This window comes from Dipodomys ordii, unplaced genomic scaffold (assembly GCF_000151885.1).
Source record: "Dipodomys ordii isolate 6190 unplaced genomic scaffold, Dord_2.0 Scaffold11, whole genome shotgun sequence".
NCBI lineage: Eukaryota > Metazoa > Chordata > Mammalia > Rodentia > Heteromyidae > Dipodomys > Dipodomys ordii.
The window spans coordinates 8,773,485-8,794,055 of NW_012267227.1; the positions used below are offsets into that span (position 1 = coordinate 8,773,485).

At 46.8% G+C, this 20,571-nt stretch overlaps 1 protein-coding gene across 1 annotated transcript in view; it reads left to right on the forward strand.

Annotated features, from left to right (window-relative positions):
* Positions 1-19,789, forward strand: part of Prtg (protogenin) — an 84,689-nt gene extending 64,900 nt beyond the window's left edge. Inside the window, exons 13-21 of the mRNA XM_013009950.1 lie at positions 7,363-7,458; positions 8,197-8,383; positions 9,266-9,393; positions 10,505-10,675; positions 13,380-13,562; positions 14,804-14,924; positions 17,029-17,194; positions 18,149-18,253; positions 19,454-19,789. Of these exons, the coding sequence (XP_012865404.1) occupies positions 7,363-7,458; positions 8,197-8,383; positions 9,266-9,393; positions 10,505-10,675; positions 13,380-13,562; positions 14,804-14,924; positions 17,029-17,194; positions 18,149-18,253; positions 19,454-19,789 (1,493 nt within the window). The remainder of the gene's footprint in view (positions 1-7,362; positions 7,459-8,196; positions 8,384-9,265; positions 9,394-10,504; positions 10,676-13,379; positions 13,563-14,803; positions 14,925-17,028; positions 17,195-18,148; positions 18,254-19,453) is intronic.
* Positions 19,790-20,571: the final 782 nt, after the last annotated feature.

Genomic DNA, 20,571 nt, shown 5'->3' on the forward strand with positions numbered 1-20,571 from the left:
ATTTCTTTTATTATTTATTTTGTGCGCTTGGGCTGGGGCTTGAACTCAGGGCTTGGAGGCCGTCCCTGAGCTTTTTCTCTTAAAGCAAAGGTGTTCTTCCATTGAATATCTCCATTTCTGGTTTCTTGCTGGTTAATTGGAGATGAGAGGTTTGGGATTTTTTTTTGTTTTTTTTTTTTTCTGTCCAGGCTGGTTTCAAACTGTGATCCTCAGATCTCAGCCTCCTGAGTAGCTAAGATTACAGGCGTGAGCCACTGGCACCCAGCTCTGAGTGTCTTTTAATACTACCTGAACTATATAGAATTTGATAACCAATTAACACGTTAGTGAGGGGTACTTGGCTTGTATCCAAATGCTCCTAGAATTTCATTGTCTGCTAAGACAAAAATGTATTTCAGAGTGATGTATGCAGCAGAGTTTAAACGAGTAATGACTTAGTGCTTCTTATGCGTTTCAATGTAGGTAGAAACTCTAGTTTTTCTCATTAAGGAACTGAAGAGAAGTTTCAAGCTGTCTACCTGCATCTTGTCCTGTCTTGTAAGCGCGCTTCTATCCGCCAAGGCTTGAGTTTTGGAGGGGTGGTTATCCCGTTCCAGATGTTTTTGTAATGAAACCGGGCACCTCCCGACCAAGTCACGGGAGTTCAGGAGATGATAGATGGCATTTTCATGTCGCCTCACACAAGGGTCAAAATGGCACGGCCAGCCCACGACAGAGAAACGGAGAAATGTTAGCTCTGGAAGGAAATTTACTTCCTGGCTACAGGGGAAGTTTGGCTGTCATGAATAGGCTCTCTCTTGTCAGTTTATAAAAATACTGTTTGTGAAGCATTGATGTCTGCGAGATGGTCCACACATGGGTGTTTGCTGACAGAGTAGCTGCTTAAACAAATGCTCAGCAAATACAGTACTGCAAGTCAAGGGTTCTTGCTTCTAGGAGAAGCATCAGTCTTGGCAGAAGTATTATCTCAAAGGAACTTACTTCATTTTCTGACCTCCCTTCTTCTTTCCTTCTTTCCCTCCCTCCCCTTCCCCCCTCCCTCTCTGTTTCTTTTCTTTCTTTCAGCTTGAATTCTGGGTCTGGGCACTGTCTTTGAGCTTCTTTGGCTCAAAGCTAGTTGCCCAAGCTGGCTTTGAACCATGATCCTCAGATCTCAGCCCAGCTCACTTTACTCCCTTTTAATCAGGAAGCCTGTATGTGGACACAGCTTCATTAGTATGGGTCACATAATTATTCTAAATTTGGGGAGAGTGGAGGATCTGAGGAACAAAGGTTGAGGTGAGCCCGGGCAGGAAGGTCCCCATGAAACTCTTTATCTCCCATGAACTACTCCAAAACCGGAAGTGGTGCTGTGGCTCAAGTGGTAGAGCGCTGGGTTCAGGGACAGCGCCCAGGCCCTGAGGTCAAGCCCCACAATCGACAAAAAAAAAAGAAGAAGAAGCATTTTTTTTAAGTTGTGAAAAAAAAAAACCCTGAGTTTTAAAAATGAAATTGATGAAATTTCATGATCCAAAGGGAACCGACAGGGTGGAAATAGTTAATGGAATTGGGAAAGCCACGTGCCACTCCCAGGAGTCCCCAGACAACCCCAGACCTGGTGAGGAAGTTGTAAAAGAAGCCATGGCCAACCTGGCCTGCTTATTTTGCTAGGAAGTGGATTCTCATAATGTCCCATACAAAGAACTTTGTCCTCCATTCTTGTGGACTGTGTAGAAGGGGATGTTTTTCCTGGCAGGGAGAGGTGTTATTTGTCTTCGGGCCCTTCTGGAAGACAGAACAAAAGAGCTTGCGGGTTGTTGGGTTCAGACAAATGTCCCGCCTGCGTGGAGGTAGCCAGCGGGGCCGGGCCAGTGGCTTTCCTCTCCATCTGCCACCGCCAGGTGACACTTGGGCACATTTGGTAGAGTCATTAAAGAAAGTGAGTTTTCAATGTACAAGGCAGAAAGTGGGAAGCGCCATCTCTGGTGAGCGATCGCCTACAGAAAACTCAGTTTATGAGCGAGAGTAGATTTTTTTTAAAGACTGTTATTACAAAGGTGATGGACAGAGGGGTGACAGTCACATGAGTTGGGTAAAGAAGACAAAAACAGCAACAAAGGGGGGGGAAGAAACAGCCCTGTTGTTTCCCTCCCCCCTCCCCAGTTCTATTTGATACATATTATTTTGCGTGATTCCATGCGTGCAGCCATGCCCACTGCTTTGTGTCCCCGTGTCTTCCTGTAGGTCTCGCCGTGCCCCGTCCCCGTGCAGAACAGAGTTGTCATGTAGACGTGAAATGCACAGCTCAAGCACGCAGCTCGCCCGTGCATTCCAAAGAGACAGGCTTCGAACCAGCCACGAATGCACTCTTTCCCCATTCTAACCTGGGCTGTCTGGGAGGAGTGGGGGTGAAGAGTGGAGGTCCAGCGCCGTGGGGCAGCGTGGGGAGCCACGTGGATGGTAGATGGGGTTTGTGTTCTGGCTGCTGTGTGGGAGGTCAGCCTTCTTCCGCACAGCCTCTCCCCAGCCTTTTCCTTTCCCACCCATCCCCCCTCGGCCTGGCCCCTGCCCCCCCCCTGCCCCAGCGGCAGCCCGGGCCTGGCCCCCAGATTCTGTGTCAGAGGCCATGACCCAGGTGTCACTGCTGGCTTCTTCTCTGAATAATTAGATGGGGTTATTGTGTTGAAGGGACAGGCCCCCGGGCAGCGCCGTCCCCCTGGCTGGCCAGACCCAGCAGCTCTCCAGCCCGGTGACCCCGGGAACAATGGACCTGAAAAGCAGGCCCCGCACAAAACCTGGCTGCACAAAAGATTACATGAGAAGTGGACATTTGGCCAGGCACGAGGTGTCATCCTGCAGAACCTTCCCCTTTCTACCCCTGCTCGCGCCCCTTCCTTTCCCTCGTGGCCGCCCTTCGGCTCCATGGGCTGCTGGCCTTCCCCATCAGCCGCTTCTCATGCTCCCGAGCCTCGCAGCCGCACTCCAGCCTCACGTGAAGTCCCGTCCTTGAAGCAAAGCTCATCCGTACCCTTCAGTGGGATTGGAGTTTGAACTCAGCCTCGTAGATTCACATTTTCAGTAGTAATGACTTTTTTTTTTTTAAATTTTTGTCGGTCGTGGTGCTTGAACTTTGGGCCTGGGCGCTGTCCCTCAGCTTTATTGCTCAAGGCTGGAACCCTACCATCTATCTCACTGTTCCACTTCTGGCCTTTTTGGTGGTTAACTGGAGGTACAAATTTTCATGGATTTGCCTCCCATGTGGACCTCCCACTGCGATCTTCAGATCTCAGCCTCTTGGAGCCTCTTAAGATGACAGACAGGTGTGAGCTACCAGCACCCCAGCTATAATTTTTTATTGGTACTATTATCATCATTCTACGTAAGTGTTCAACGCTTTAATGAATAAAAATTTTCCCAGTAGTTTCAGAATGCCAGTATCATCATCAGACTCAATTGACAGGTGATTATAACTAAGATATATAAGGAGAAGATAGTTTTCCCACATTCCCATACAACAATAGCCAGGTGGAATTGAATGCAGGCAGGCTGGGATTGAAATCTCAGTCCTGAAGCCCTGCTCTCAACTGGGCTTCGCATCAGAGCTGTCTACTCTTTGTCCCGGCCTCCTCTGAAGAAGATATCGGGTGAGAACAACATGAGATTCTTAGAGCTTTTAGAGATTCACACAAAATAGACAAACAGGCATCCCAGTCATTTTTTTTAACTGCTCTGCAAATCACCGTCATTTTCTAAAACTTAAGCAGCAGCAGCCATTCTGGATGCAATTTGCTCAGTCATCAGTGGGCCTCTCTCACTTTAGTGTGAGTGGGTGTGGGTATGTGTGGGGGTAAATGGGGCCCTGACTTCTCTTTACAGACACATGGATGCCACCTGGTGGTAGTCAGGAGAAACGCAGGTTTTGCAAGTCAATCTTGGGATATGAACATCATAAGGACTTGGGGGTTTTGTTGCCTAGTCTTCCAGAAACACTTTGCAATGAAAAATGAGCATACTATACCAAAAGTTTCAAATGCATCACTTAAGAGGTGGCATAAAGATACCGTTAGTGCGCTTGCCATTGTTAACTCCTATTTACTTAGGATGGAATTAGGTTCTTGGTGAATCCAGCTTTGAAAATTTGTAGCAGTAACTGGTACCCATGGCTCACACTTACAATTTTAGCAGTTCAGGAGACCAAGATCTGAGGGTCAGTGTTCAAAGCCAGCCCAGGCAATAAAGTCCATTTCACGACCAAAAAGCTAGAAGCAGAGCTGTGGCTCAGTGGTAGAGTGCTAGCATTGAGCACAAAAAAGCTCAAGGACAGCACCTAGGCTCTTGAGTTCAATCCCTACAACCAGTGGAAAGAAAAAAAAATGGCATGACAGAGCATTGGGCATTTTCTTGACATTCATTTTTTTTTTGTTCTAAGTCACCGAGAGAACTAAACACCCACTTGAAAAACTGGGATATAATTAACAGATTGAATTTGTTTTGGTGTCCATCTGTTGCTGGCTATTGCTAATGCTAGCCGTGAACCGCTTCCATATTTCACATCCGTGAAATGATGTACTATTCTTGCCGTGTGTGGTAGGACTATCACTTTAATATGGAGGATGCGGGCAGAGGCAGGTGGATTTGACAGGAAGGCCTTTGTAACCGTGTGACATGGTGGTGTTTTAATCATAAACAGGTGGCCTGGCCCTTTAAGTCACACACACACACACACACACACACACACACACACACACACACACATATCATATGCACACTTGGGAGCCTTCATCTAATCTACACTCTTAGGGACTTATTAACAGAGACAGCCGGCAGAGCTCAGCTTCAGTATTTGGGCATCGCTAATGTGATGGGCTTCTAGACCTTGTTTATATGAACAGTTACCTTTGAACATTCATAAAACCCAACAGGACGATTCTCAGATTTAAAGTAAGTGTGTCATTTTGGGGAGGCCCTTCTTTTCTATCCTTCCAGGCAATACTATTCTACTCATTAACTACAGGTGTGTTGTGCAGCTGCCAGTGGTAGAAAGTAGGTAATAATTGCATGTGGCTTAGTGGTAGAGTGCTTGCCTTGCGTGCATGAAGCCCTGGGTTTGATTCCTTAGTACCCACACAAACAGAAAAAGCTGGTGCTGTGGTTCAAGTGGTAGAGTGCTAGTCTTGAGCACAGAGAAGCTCAGGGACAGTGCCCAGGACCTAAGTTCATGCCCCAGGACTGGCAAAAAAAAAAAAAAGGTAGTAATTAAGCATGGTTTCATTTAAAACTCATATATTTATAACTTAGACAAGTAAGAAACTTCAGTCTTTAGGCTAGAGACACAGCCGTTTTAATAATATACCTGCACTCCAGCTGTACTGTCATAAATCAAAATGTTTGGGATCAGATTTGTGTCAAATGGACTTGAGTTCTTCCTTCCTTCCTTCCTTCCTTCCTTTTTTCTTTCTTTCTTTCTTTTTTCTATCCTTCTGTCGGTCGTGGGACTTGAACTGGGCTTGGGTGCTGTCCCTCAGCTCTTCAGCTCAAGGATAGCACCCTACAACTTGAGCCACAGTGCCACTTTGGCTTTTTCTGCTGCTGTGATGCTGAGGAATGGAACCCAGGGATTCATGCATGCAAGGCAAGCACTTTACCACTGAGCCACCTTCCAAGCCCATGAACTTGAGTTTTCTAATCCTTCATCATTATTAAAAAAAAAAATCAGTCACAGGGTTTGAACTCAGGGCTTGAACACTGTTCTTAAGCTCTTTTTGCTCAAGGCTAGTGCTCTACCACTGGAGCCACAGCTCTACTTCTGGTTTTCTGGTGCGTAATTGGAAATAAAAGTCTCATGGACTTTGTTTCCCTGGCTGGCTTTGAACTGTGATCCTCAGAGATCAGCCTCCTGAGTAGCTAAGATGATAAGTATGAGCTACTGGTGCCCAGCTCGGTTTTGTTTTTTTCTTTCAGCTGAGAAGTAGAAGTCTCAGTGGGTGATAAATGCTCACGTTGGCATTGCTTCAGGGCTATGGTTCTAAGGTCCGCTCATGAAATTGACTGCTAGGACAGCGCATCCCATTTCTGGCAGCTTCATAAATAAGAATAAGCCAGGTTGCTCTAGGGTTTTAGATTGAAAAACCCAAATACAATAAAAACCTTAACCTCCTGAGTAGCCAGGATTTACAAGCGTGAGCCACTGGCACTCGATTTAGAATTAGGTTTATTCTTTCATTCTGTGTCGTCTTCTCCAAATGATGTGTCTCTGTTAAGGATGATTTTTTTCTCTTATTAATACTGAATTTGTTATTTTTTTGTGTTTATTTTGCTGTTTTTCCTTTAGAGTAGTAATTATTTCCAGGCAGCATTTGGGGGGAGGATTGAAAGTGCTTTGTAGTTATATGCCACCACAAGCAGATAATTTAAAATTTGTTTATATATTATTATTCTTGAGTGTTTACATTTCATATTCATTAAAATGCATAGCCATTTCTTCAATGCCCTGTAAAAAAGTGCATGGGATGAATATTATTAGTGTCATAGCTGATAGATACCAGCAGAGGGAGCTCCAACTCTCTTTTCTTGTCTTGAAAATGTAGGTTGTTTTCGAAGGGAAAACAGAAATAAACTAAAAAAAAACATTTAAAACTTTAATAGGACATGGCCTATATTAGTTTTTAGTTTATTTCTCTGGTACTGAAGTTTTAACTCAGCCTGCATGCTGCCCCTTAGATTTTTCCACTCAAAGCAAATCCTTTACCAGTTGAGCCATAGCTTTACTTCAGGTTTTCTGCTGGTTAATTTGAGATGAGTCTCATGGACTTTCCTGCTGGGAAAGTCCTGGTTTGGAACCGTGATCCTCAGATTACAGCCTCTGGAGTAGCTAGGGTTACCGGCATGAACAACTGGTAGCTGGAGACTTCAGCCTTTTAAAAAATCAGGTGGATAGCTAAGCCACACTGTACAGAAGACTGAAGCAAAGTTTTATTCAAAACTTTTATTTTATTTTTTGGGTCCGGTCGTGGGGCCTGAACTCTGGGCCTGCACGCTGTCCTTCAGCTCTTCAGCTCAAGGCTAGCGCTCTACCACTGAGCCACCTTCCCAGTCCTCAAAACTTTTATGTAGGGCTGGGAAGGTGGCTCAGTGGTAGAGTGCTTGCCTAGCATGCACGAAGCCCTGGTTCCATTCCTCAGCACCACATAAACAGAAAAAGCCAGAAGTGGCGCTGTGGCTCAAGTGGTAGAGAGCTAGCCTTGAGCACAGAGGCTCAGGGACAACACCCAGGCCCTGAGTTCAAGCCCCACAAACATCAAAAAGTCTAGATAGGCTCTGTGTAGATCTTTCACTCATTGCCAGAGAGCTGATTCTAATGATTACCTGTGGATTTGCTCATAGACCCCCGAAGAAAATACCACGTGAGGCTGCTGGCCTACAACAGCGTCGAAGATGGCTACCAGGCGGACCAGACGGTCAGCACTCCAGGCTGTGTGTGTGAGTGCCAGTTCAGCGGCTCTCCGCTCTCCCTCACACCTGTTCCTCTTCCTGTCCAGGTCTTGTTTGTACTCAGAGGCCTTGCTGGGTTTAATTGCTTTCCATCCCTCGTGCTGCCGTTGTATCTAGGTGCTCAGTAAATATTTGAGGGAGTTTCCCAGTTCTCGTTTTGATTTTGCAAACAAAAAGACGGCTAGACATTTACCTGGGGAGATAAAAACCTCACGGAACACTTAGCATACTAAATTTTCTTCTGTCTGTCTTCACCACGAGGCTAATTATTTCGCTGCAGTTGCTGTTGTTCTGTTGCTATTACAGAGTATGTTCTTCTCCAGGCTACCGCTCTTAAAGCCACAACTCCACCTCCAGTTTTCTGGTGGTTCGTTGGAAATAAGAGCCTCACAGACTTTCCCGCCAGGGCTGGCTTTGAACCACGATCCTCAGTTTGCAACCTAGCTACTCTCCTGAGTCACTAGGATTACAGGTGTGAGCCACCACCAATGACCGGTGTGCTTCTGGTGTTTAATCTGTGAAGCATTGATTGTGTTTGACTCTTTCTCTAATAAATGGGAGAGTTCTTTCCAGATCACTACGAATGAATCTCTGGTGGGGTAAAAGAAAAAACAACAACAACAACAAAAAAAAAACCTAACTACTGGAGTGGGACATGATGATTTTACCACCTGGCCAGTTTCTACATTGACCATTGCGTCAGTTACATGTTGGATCTTTCCATAGCGGTTCGGGATCGAATGGTTCCTCCTCCGCCACCCCCTCACCACCTCTACGCGAAGGCGAACACCTCCTCCTCCATCTTCCTGCACTGGCGGAGGCCCGCGTTCACCACTGCGCAGGTCATCAACTACACCATCCGCTGCAACCCGGTCGGCCTGCAGAATGCTTCCTTGGTTCTCTACCTGCAAACGTATGTAGCTCCGACTAATACTTATTTTCTTTGCTTCTTCCCCATTCAAATGTGTGTGTGTGTATGTATGTATATGTACACATATATTTTTAAACCCTCATGAACCCAGCTTGGGCTTCAGTTGTATGCATTTGTTTCAGGGAGAATCTTCTAAAATATGGTGGCTACAAGCTTTGCCTGTCACGTTTTTACCTAGCATAGAAGTGTTTGGGTATGGGAAACTTAGGTGGATGTGTTAAAGAATAGCCCTCTTAGGCATATTTTTGAAATTCAGAAAATAAATAAGATGTTGCAGGACATAGGGATTCCCTGTGAAATTCTGGAAGCCCAGCCTCTCCTCTCTCTTACTTTCTCTCTCTCCCTCTCTCTCTTGTTTTTGGGTGGGGTGGGGTGGGGGTGGGGGTGGATGCCAGTGCTGGACATGAATTCAAGTCCTGGGCTCTATCCCTGAGCTTTTTTACTCAAGGCAGGACCTCTACCACTTGAGCCACAGCTCCACTCTAGCTTTTGATGAGACAAAAAGTCTCATAGTCTTTCCTGCCATTGCTGGCTTTGAACCACGATCCTTGGAGCTCAGCCTCCTGAGCAGCTGGGAGTGAGCATGGTAGCCCAGTCTATTTTTTTTTTTTTAATCAGCATCTTCTGGAAGCGTAGTTTTCTCTTAGAGAGAGGCAACTTGTAGGCTTAATTCTGAAGGATAATATCCAAGCTGCCATTTTAAGAGCAGATTCCATTGCGTTTATCGTCTGAGTGTCTTTAAGACAAGTCACGGACTGATGAGTACACAGTAGTGTGTGTTGCCTGTTGGTTGGGAGGCTGACAGTCTGGTGGAAACAGTTTGGTAGCTTCCAACGATAATGATGTTTTCCCTCTTTATTTTAGGTCAGAGACTCACATGTTGGTTCCAGGGCTGGAACCAAATACCAAATATGAGTTTGCTGTGCGATTGCATGTGGACCAGCTCTCCAGTCCCTGGAGCCCCGTGGTCTACCACTCCACACTTCCAGAAGGTAAAGGAAGCCGCAGCTGTCTAGCGTTTGCCTCTTAAAAGATTATAAGGAAATGATTAAAATTCATTATGTGCATGTATGGAAACCTCCAATGAAAATGCTTTGTACAGTTACTATACACTAATGAAAAACAGTGTCTAAAGTCTATCTCTATCTGTATCACTTTGGCAAGGATAATATCCTGAGTTTTCAACTACCAATGGATGGGCATCCACCTTTTTTTTTCTTTTTTCCCCTTCGGTGCTTACACTCAGGACCTGGACACTGTTCTTTAGCATTTTTACTCAAGGCTGGTGCTTTCCCACTTGAGCCACACTTCCATTTCCAACTTTTTTTCTGATTAATTGCAGATAAGGGAATCTTTACTGACTTTCTTGCCTAGGCTGACTTCGAACCAGAATCCTCATGACTTAGCCTCTCGAAGTAACTAGGATTATAGGCATGAGCCACCAGCAAGTGACTTTTTTCTTTTTCTTTTCTTTTTCTTTATCTGGTAATCATAAAAGTAAAATTAACTTTCAGAAAAGGAAGAGAAAACAGTAATTTACTATCAATTATTGTTCATGGTATTTAAAAGCTTTGTAGTAGCTTTTAGTTTTTCGAACTTGCTTCTAGGCTTCTCCACCTATCAGACAGGCCTTTGAGTGTTTATGAACCATTTTATTTTTATTTATTTGTCTATTCATTTATTTAGTTCGTTGGTCGTGGGGCTTGAACTCGGGTCCTGGGCGCTGTTCCTGATCTTTCCTTCTCAAGGCTAGCTAGCACTCTGCCACTTGGAGCCACAGCTTCCCCCACTTGTGGTTTTGGAGTGGTTAGCTGGAAATAAGAGTCTCACAGTCTTTCCTGCCTGGCTTGACTTTGAACCAGTGATCCTCAGATCTCAGTTTCCTGAGTAGTTAGGATTACAGGAGTGTGAGCCACCGGCGCCCAGCTGAGCCATTTTATTTTACTGTAATAATGCACTCCTTTTTTTGTTGTTGTTGTTGTTGGTCGTGGGGCTTGAACTCTGGGCCTGGGTGTTGTCCCTCAGCTCTTCAACTCAAGGTGAGCGCTCTACCACTTGAGCTACAGCGCCACTAATGCACTCCTTTTTTACATTTGTGTGCAGCACCATCAGGTCCCCCGGTTGGAGTAAAGGTGACCCTGATCGACGATGACACTGCCCTGGTCTCATGGAAACCCCCTGATGGGCCTGAGACGGTGGTGACACGTTATACAATCCTGTATGCATCCAGAAAGGCCTGGATCGCGGGAGAATGGCAAGTCATGCATCGAGAAGGTAAACGAGATCATCAGTCATAGTATTAAGGAGACTGAACAGGTAGATTAATAATATAAAGAATATAGGAGAAAAAGAGCAGTGTGTATTTCTATTACTAAAGTATTTGGTTTCATTCAAAGGGCTATTGGGAATTGGGTGCTAGTAGCTCACATCTGTAATCCTAGCTACTTAGGAGGTTGAGATGTGAAGATTGTAGTTCAAAGCCAGCCTGGGCATGCAAATCCAAAAGACACTTATCAGATAATTGGCAAAAAGCTACAAGTAGAGGTATGGCTCAAATGGTAGAGTGCTAGCCTTGAGTGAAAAAGTTAAGGGACAGCACCCACGCCCCTGAGTTCAGGCCCCAGTACTGTGTGTCCCCCCCACAAAAACAAATGATACATGTTGGAAATTTAAATAGTGCAGTAAAGCAGTTTCTCTAACTGTATGCTTGCCAAATAAATTGGATCACCAGTAGTAGGAACATATTTCTTACATCTGATTTCTGTACTTCTTATATCCCATTTGTACAAATGATGCTATCATATATGCTGTAAAGAAAGTCACAGTCAGGCAAAGGAACAAGGTGGTGGAAGAAGTCAGGCAAGTTTACTTGGAAGAAATGACACCTGAGCCTCCCTATGTTGGTGCTCGGGAGCACGAAGGACCCAATGCAGACCTGCTTGGCAGGTTAGAAAATGAGGACATAGCCGGGCGTCAGTGGCTCACGCCTGTAATCCTAGCTACTCAGGAGGCTGAGATCTGAGGATGGAGGTTCAAGCCCCAATCTCTGTCCCCCAAAATAAAGAGACCAGGAAGATTGCACACCACAAATATTGTTGATCTGCTTATAATATTTGAATTAAACGAAAGGCTTTTAGTTTCTGGTAATGACTACTTTTTTGGGCCATACATTAAAAAAAAAAAATTTATAAGGCATTTAGTGATGACTTTATGTCTTCTCCTGTGAAGGAACGGGAAGGCTGACCTGGCGGCTGACCACTGCGTCACGCTGTTCGGAGCCCATCTGCCTGAGAACCTGGTAGCAGTGGGAACTCGCCCTGATGCTAAATAGGGGTTTGTTGATTTAGCCGTCCTGTGCTCAGGTTGCTCACACTCTGTGTAGGCCAAGTGGCAACCAGAGAACAGGAACACAAGTTCTGCTGAGCCCCTGGCCTCACCTCTGCTGGTTTGGCTGCCCGGTGCCACATGGCCTGCAGAGGTGGTCTTAGGAGCATGACCTCAGTGCTGTGATCGCCCCTTGCCACGCTGGCATAGCTGCACACTATTGGCCTTGGCCTGGGCTGCAGTAAGCCTTCGTGAGCCATTTGTAGCTGTTGTAAGGACTCATGAGTGCTGGAAGGGAGGAGTGGGAAGAAACACTTGTAGGAAAGCTAGGTTCCCCTGTGCAACCCAGCTACCAATTCAGTACTGGGCACGTTTGTGATTGAATTTGTTTTGAGAGAGAGAGGTGGAGAAAGAGAGAGACAGAGAGAGAGAGGGAGAGGGAGAGAGAGAGAGAATATGAATACTGAGGTTTGAACTTGGGGCCTTGGTACTGTCCTTTAGCTTTTTTGTTCAAGGCTGATGCTCTACCAGTTGAGCCACAGTTCCACTTCTAGCCTTGTCCTGGTTAATTGGAGATCAGAGTCTCATGGACTTGCCTGGCTAGGCTGGCTTTGAACTGCGCTCCTCAGATCTCAGCCTTCTGCATAGCTAAGATTACAGATGTGGCCACTGTTGTCCAGCTGTGGTTGGATTTCTTAATGTAAGCATTAATTCCCAGGGTAGGCGTTGCTTTTCTAAGGGGGAAAAAAAGTACTTCTTCAACAGATGAGAACAAAAACCAGAAAAGACCCCTGAAGGAATATCAACCTCCAAACAGGAATCTTAACAGTCTTGCCAACAGAGAAAATACCACTAGCTACTAAGCCTCCTGTGTAAATTCACCCAATGATTTACTTTTTGCCCTTTTGTGGAAGAAATCTGACATAATAATTGGGCCATGGAAGGGACGTCCACATGCATTCAGAAATAACGTTGCTTCCAGCTTAAGAACGAAGAACAGGTTCATCTATCACAATCATTACCATAAGTAGTTTTGACTCTTCTAATAAGTGGGGGAAAGGACTCACAGTAGGAATTTGAAAATCGAATTATAATCGTTGATCTGGGTTGAACATGTCCCGTACTCTCTTTGTTGTGTGTATGCTTGGAAGGTTCTATAAATGGTTTCATTTTTGTTTTCTTTTCGTGTAGTTTTGGAGCTTGAATTCTGGGCCTAAGTACTTCCCCACCCCCGAAAGCTAAAGCTCTGTCACTTGAACCACAGCTCTGAATCATAATCTTCCAATCTCAGTCTCTTGCATAGTACCAGCCTGTAATGAGAGAAATTATTTTAAAAATCAAGCCGGGCGCCGGTGGCACATGTCTGTAATCCTAGCTACTCAGGAGGCTGAGATCTGAGGATCGCTGTTCAAGCCAGCCTGGATAGGAAAGTCCATGGAGACTCTTTATCTCCAATTATGTACCAGAAAACCGGAAGTGGTGCTGTGGCTCAAGTGGTAGAGGACTCGCTTTGACCTGAAGAGCTGAGGGACAGCGCCCAGGCCCAGAGTTCAAGCCCCACAGCTGACCCCCCCCAAAAAAAAAAACACAAAATCAAGTGCTGTGTTTTGTGTGACTATAGAAGTTGATTTTGTCATGGATGATGTGTTTCTAGGAGCAATAACCATGGCTTTGCTGGAAAACCTGGTGGCTGGAAACGTGTACATTGTCAAGATCTCTGCCTCCAATGAAGTGGGGGAAGGGCCCTTCTCAAACTCCGTGGAGCTGGCCGTGCTTCCAAAAGAAGCTCCCGAGTCCAACCAGAGGCCCAAGCGTTTAGATTCTGCTGATGCCAAAGGTATAATGCCTCAGCCACAGTGAGATACATACATAGATTTTAACCTTCTATAATTGCCATCAGCCTAAACCCGCACTGGGTTTGCTGAGTGGTTGCTGGTAAAGGTCTGGCCTTCTGGCCTTGTATGTCTGTCTCTGCACAGTGGCTGTCAGACCACTATGCTGCTGGTTTCTTCTTGCCCTGGCTGTGCAGCCAGTAGAGCAGCTAACCCCCACGCCCATCCCCGCCCCCACCCCAGCTCCTGCCACCTAGCAGGCTCTGCAGAAATGCACAGGCTGTGACGGCCAGATGCACAGCAGCATGATTTGCGTTACGCTTTAGCCACAGAAAAGCTGCCTTTCTAGAAAGAAAAGTGGTGGATTTCCACAAAAGCAATTGGAGCTTCAAAGAGGAATCGTTGCCTTCCTCGCCGCCTCTGTCCATCCTGTTCTTGAGGAGGCCCGTGCCCCTGGGGTTCGGGACGAGTCACCTCGTCCACCCCCTCTTCTGCAAAGAAGTGGAAGGGTAGAGGACAGCTTTCAGTGGAGGGGAATGCCAGCTCCACTGAGGACAGCACTAAGGACTCGTGGCTTGATAAGAGTAGCCATTCTGTGCTGTGTGTGGAGTGGGGAAGAAAGGGAATGGAAGTTTTCTTGAAAACAGGCCAGGAGGTAGCCATCGCCGCGACCAGATCATGGGTGAAAAAGGCGGCCACGCCAGTCTCTTCTTTGAGTGTCACGTACTTGGTTCACAATGATCTGGACACTGTCACCTGCTTGTTAATAAACAGACCCCATGGGGCCAGTCCTAGTGAGGGTGTGAGGATCCACTTTCTAACCTGTCCCCAGTGTCCCGTGCGCATCGAGAGCCCAAGCATCACTGCTATGGCGTGTGCAAACAGTTAAGGTCCCTTCATCCCCACAGCTACCTGGCGGTCATGGGACATGAAAGCTGTCCTTCGGGTCATCAGAGAGACATCCGTTCTGAGCCTTGCAGTATGAGAAACTATGGGTGGATGATCACAGATACTGTAATTCCACAGCGTCTAAGTTTGTTCTCAGAATCTTCCACACGAGATAAATTGCCCTGAAACCACTATGATACATGATGAACTCATGCTTTTTCTGTTGAGATACAAAGTCAAGGCTTCTCCTGGGAGAGCAACACAGGGAAGCAGCCTCTGTGGGAGAGTCAAAATGTAGGGAGAGGCTTCTTTGTTGTTATTGTCTTTGGATTGACCAAGTAAACATGCTCTTCTCCAGTTTACTCAGGCTATTACCAACTCGACCAGAAATCCATGACGGGCATCGCCATAGGGGTGGGCATCGCCTTGACCTGCATCCTCATCTGTGTTCTCATCTTGATATACCGAAGTAATTCCAGGTGCGTTCCCATTGCTGCGGGGGTGGAGCGGGTGAAAAGCGTTTGAATGACAGCACCCGCCGGGAACGAGTGGAAATGGAGTGTCTCTTAGGGTGACCGAGACTTTGCCACTTGAAAACAAATGCAGGGTGACCAAGTCCTTACACCTAGAAGAAATGTACATATTGTATAGAGATTTTTTTTTGTCATTTGAAACATATTTTACTGTGCCTATAAAATATACTTAAATGAGGGCCTGCTTTCCTCATTTCCTTCATATTTTGAGAAACACAAAATGGGTTGCTGAGATTGGGTTTTGTTTCTGTCTTAATGGCACACTTAAATCCCAAGCATCTGGCACTCGAGAGAGAGTTCCTGGAATATTTCCTGTTTAAGCAGCAGTTCCAGAAAAGGCTTCATTCACTGAGAACCGCACAGGACACGTGGCTGGGAATTTTCAGACAAGAATGAAGACAGATGGGGCTGCTGGATGCTGGTGGCTCACGCCTGTCATCCTAGCTACTTAGGAGGCTGAGATCTGAGGAACTTGGTTCAAAGTTAGGCCAGGCAGGAAAGTCTGAGAGACTCTTTATCTCTGGTTAACCACACATACACACACACACACACACAAACAAAAACTGGAAGTAGTGGTATGGCTTATAAAACGCTGAATAAGATTGTGAGGTCCTGAGTTCAAGCCTTGGTACCGGCAAAAAAAAAAAAAAAATAGACATGTCTTTGTTAGAATGTTTCCCTCTGGTTCGATGGGGGTTAAGTGTTTGCCAATAACTTGCGTCTTGAGCCCTCAGCTGTATTTGAGCATTTTGTTTTGGCTTTTCCTTTTGTTAAAGTTGTTTTTTAAATTAACATTTTGTTTAGTTTTTTGTAGGTATTTCCCAGGGCAAATGTCCTTTATGTGGCATAGATTTTTCAACAGTTCCCTCTAAGATTCATACTTATAGGCACATTTCAAAAATGTCATGTTAATTAGTGAAAGGGTTAGTTCTGAAATCTTTGTGCATATTAAACTGGCATATTTTTATTGTCAGATTTTAATTTTCTTTTTCTTCTTGTTCTTTGTTTCGGTTCTGGGGCATGAGCTCAGGACCTAGGCACTATCCCTGAGTTTTTTTGCTCTAAGCCAGCTGGCTTCTGGCTTAGGAAATTTTTTTTTTTCAGTCATGGAACTTGAACTCGGGCCTGGGCGCTGCCCCTCAGCTCTTCAGCTCAAGGCAAGTGCTTTACCATTTGAGCCACAGATTCCCCTTCCAGTTTTCTGGTGGCTAATTGGAGATAAAAGTCTCACGGATTTTCCTGCCTGGGGTGACTTTGAACCGTGATTCTCAGATCTCAGTCTCCTTAGTAGCTAGGATTACAGGCGTGAGCCACCAGTGCCCAGCAGGAAAAATTTTATATAAGCAGATATGAAGTAGAAGAAAGTTTCCACAAGTGTAAAGTTTTCAGCAGTGAGTAGAGTTTAAAATCAAAAAAGCTGCTGGGCAGCGGTGGCTCACGCCTGTAATCCTAGCTACTCAGGAGGCTGAGATCTGAGGATCGGTTCAAAGTCAGCCCAGACAGGAAAGTTTATCTCCAATAAACCACTCAGAAAACTGGAAATGGTGCTGTGGCTCAAGTGGTAGAGCACTGTCTGTGAGCTGAACAGCTGAGGGACAGCGCCCAGGCTCAGAGTTCAAGCTCCATGACTGACCAAAAAAAATCTAAAAAGCTGGTGTTTCTGGTACCCACCTATAATCCTGACAACTCAGGAAGCTGAGATCTGAGGATTGAGGTTTGTAGCCAGCCCTGGCAGGAAAGTTGTCAGAATCTTATCTCCAATTGGCCACCAGAAAACCAGAAGTGGCGCTGTAACTCAAAGTGGTAGAGTGCTAGCCTTGAGCAAAAAAGCTTAGGGACAGGGCCTAGGCCCTGAATTCAAGCCCTATAACTTCCCCCCCCCACCCCCAACAACAACAAAAACCTAATACTCAGTTTCTAAAGCAGTTTGAGGAATGGTTGTGAAAGATGACACTTTTGCAGTCATGATCACAGGCCAAATTGGGTACATTTGCTCACGATGTCTTCTATGAGATGAGAAGATTTTTTTCTCGTCTTCCTAATATTTCAGGAAATCATCTTCTTCCAAGATGGCTCAGAATGGAACACAACACTTGCCTGGCACCAGTGCCACCTTTGCCACGAGGAATGAAGTGGGAAAGACACTGCAGAGATCTGTAGAGAATGAAGAATCCTTGCTGCCGATGATCAGGCCCAACAGCTTCAGCGATGCCAAGGTGCTCCTTCCTCTCTCCATCCTCCTCCCCTCCCTTTCTTCCCCTCCCTTCCACTCCCCTCTTCCTTTTTTGTGCCAGTCCTGGAGCTTGAACTTGGCCTTGGCACTGTCCCTTGTACCTCCAGGCTGATGATACGCTACCACTTGAGCCACAGATCTGTTTCTGGCTTTTTGGCAGATAGTTGGAGATAATGAGTCTCACAGACTTTCTTGCCCAGTCTGGCTTTGAACCACAGTCCTCAAATCTTAGCTTCCCGAGTCTGTAGGATTACAGGTGTGAGCCACTAGTACCCAACCTTATGTTTTTTTTTACATGTCGGAAGAATTTGGTCATTGTTAAGATGTGAATCATTCAGTATTATTAATTGAAGGGAAATTCATGCTTTTTTTTTTTCCTTTCTTCTTCCTTTTTTGGGCCTTATGCTCTTGTTTGGCTTTTTCTGCTCAAGGCTTGTGCTCTACCAGTTGAGGCATGCCTCCACTTTTGACTTTGTATTGGTAATTGGTGATATGAATCTCATGAATTTGTTTGCCCAGGCTGGCTTTGCACTATGATCTTTATACCTCAGTTTAAGACCCAGGACTGGCATACACACACACGCATACAGAATCTAAAAATCAAGCAGAGAGTGATGGAGGCCTCAGGTACATATACTCAATCCATACATGTGTGTATGTTACAAATAATGCTAGCCAGACATGGTGGCATATGCCTGTAATCTCTGCACTCCAGAGATAGGCCAGGAAGATTGTGGTGAGTAGCCTGGATATAAACTCATACTCTTTCATTCACTGATGAATATTCTGATAGAATGTTGTGTGCTGCCTGTGTCAAAGAGTGTCTGTGATCATTTTCCCCCTTTCACTTGGAAAAAATTTGTATATTTATGATAAACGGAAATCTCTAATGCCAAGATATTTACATCCTCCCCTCCCCCCTATTTTCTTTTCCCAGGGAGGAACCGACCTGATAATTAATAGCTATGGTCCTGTAATTAAAAACAACACTAAGAAAAAGTGGCTTTTTTTCCAAGACTCCAAGAAGACAAAAGTGGAGCAGGTAATCCACCTACATGACAGGACTCTTTGGCCCCCATGGGAAAGGAGATCATAATGAAAAGGAGAGACAAATGTGGATGAATGTTGTTCATTGCTGCTCTCTCTGTGATAATGTTTTTCCTGTAAGGCATGCTCGTAGAGCGCTAAGGTGAGTAGTAAGAATCGACGTCAGATTGGCGGGGAGAGCAGGGGGCGCAGGCCAGTGATCCCAGCGACTCTGAAAGTAAGCACAAGGCCTGGCTGGACAAAACGTTTGTGAGACCCCCATCTCAACCAGTAACAAAGGTGGGCAAGGGAGTGGGTGTCTGGCATGTGAGCTGCGCAGCCAGGGTAAAGAGGATGGCGAGCCAGGCTGACCCAAAAACAGCAAGATCTTATTTGCCAAAATTACTAAAGCCGGTGGCTCACACCTGTAATCCTAGCTACTCAGGAGGCTGAGATCTGAGGATCCCGGTTCAAAGCCAGCCCAGGCAGGAAAGTCTGTGAGACTCTTATCTCCAATAAACCACTAGAAAACCAGAAGTGGCGCTGTGGCTCAAGCGGTAGAGTGCTCACCTTGAGCTGAAGAGCTGAGGGACAGCACCCAGGCCCAGAGTTCAAGCCCCACGACCGACAAAAAAGAAATAAATAAAATAAAATTTACTAAAGGAAAAAGGGGGCCTGGGTGTGGCTGAAATGGTAGAGCAATTTCCTAACAAGCACCAGGCTCTGAGTTCAAACCCAAGTGCCACTAAAAAGAAGTGGTTAGGGAGACCCTAGATGCGCATGCCATCGAATAGGTGGGCCTGGTAATGGTGTGCTCAGGAGGACAGGTGGGAAGCCCCGGGTTGCGGGGGGGCGGGGGGGCGTGGAGGGGAACAGGGACAACTCAAAGACACTTGGAAAACAATCTAAACAAAAATGACTGGCCCAAATGGTAGAGCCCCTGTCTAGCACGCATGAGGCCATGAGTTCAAACCCTAGTACTTTCAGAGTCAGAGCTGTGATTTCAGAAGGGCCGGGGAGGGAGCAAAGCAAAACAAGCCTGAGGAGGGCAAGAAAGAGGAGGAGGAGGACGAGAAGGGGGAGGTGGGGAAGACGAGGGGGAGGGGGAGGTGGCATGGAAATACCCGCAGACTTCTGGCAGGCCCTTCTGCTTTGCTCCCAGGGTGTGGCCATGGCAGGGCCTGCTCGCTGCTCACTTTCACCTGTTTCCCTCCAGCCTTCCAGAAGATTCCCTCAAGCCGCCTGCTTCTACCAGCCGGGCACCACGGTGCTGGTGACTGCCGCCTCCCCCAGCCCCCCAGGCCCAGCCAGGGGCTCCCGGGCGCCCTTCCTGTCCGCCCCAGATGCCCCGGACGCCGAGCATTCTGCCAACAGCGAGGGCAGCCACGAGACTGGGGATTCTGGAAGGTTCTCTCATGAGTCCAATGATGAGATACACCTGTCATCCGTTCTAAGTACCACACCCCCGGCCCCTCATTCTCTTCCTGGTGGGGATCCACTCGTGGAGCCAGGGGACAGGAGGGGTGCAGGCGCTCAGCCTGGGGAGACATGACTGCTGCGTGGAGGTGGCTCAGGTCCTCTCCCTCCTCCCTCCTCTCCCTCCTCCCTCCTCTCCCTCCTCCCTCCTCTTCCTCCTCCCTCCTCTTCCTCCTCCCTCCTCCCTAATCTCCCTCCTCCCCCCCCTCCCCTGCCAGGCTGTTCCAAGGACCAGGAGCCAAAGCCTTTCATGAATGTGCTGATGTCCTTTTAGGGATTTGAGCCTTTGAGGATGTGTGTGTGATTATTGTTGCTGTTGTAATGCTGAATGTGAAGAGACAGTGGAGGCGGTGTCTGCATTGTGGACAGTATCACTGGAGCAAAGGAGAGACTTGGGAAAGCCTTTGCTGATTATCTACCTCAGTTTGCCACATGGCGAACTCCGGAGACAGCTTCGTCCCCCCTTCTCTTGTCCTCCTCGCTCCGCGGCGTGGGAAGCTGGCGCGTGGGGCTTGTGTGTGCACCGCCGTGCGCGTGGCGTGCACAGGTGGAGGACGAGGCCATCTCTGAAGCTCTGTTTTTTGTGGCGGTGGTGAACACTGCAACGCTTGCAGGATTGGTGCGGTGGAGCGCTCCGGCCGTGAGGGTAGCTGAGCCGCTGAGAAGAGGGAAACAGAGGCTGTTTCAGTGACAAAGCAAGTGTTGGCTCTTGTGAGGACGGCGCTGCCCTGCAGCTGCGTGGCGTGGCGTGGCGTGGCGTGCAGCCGCTGTTGGGTCTGGGGGATTAGAGTGAGCTGCCTGCGCCAGGCCTTTCCTCCTTCTCCCTCTGCCTGTCAGCTCGCTTGGAAAGCATCTTCC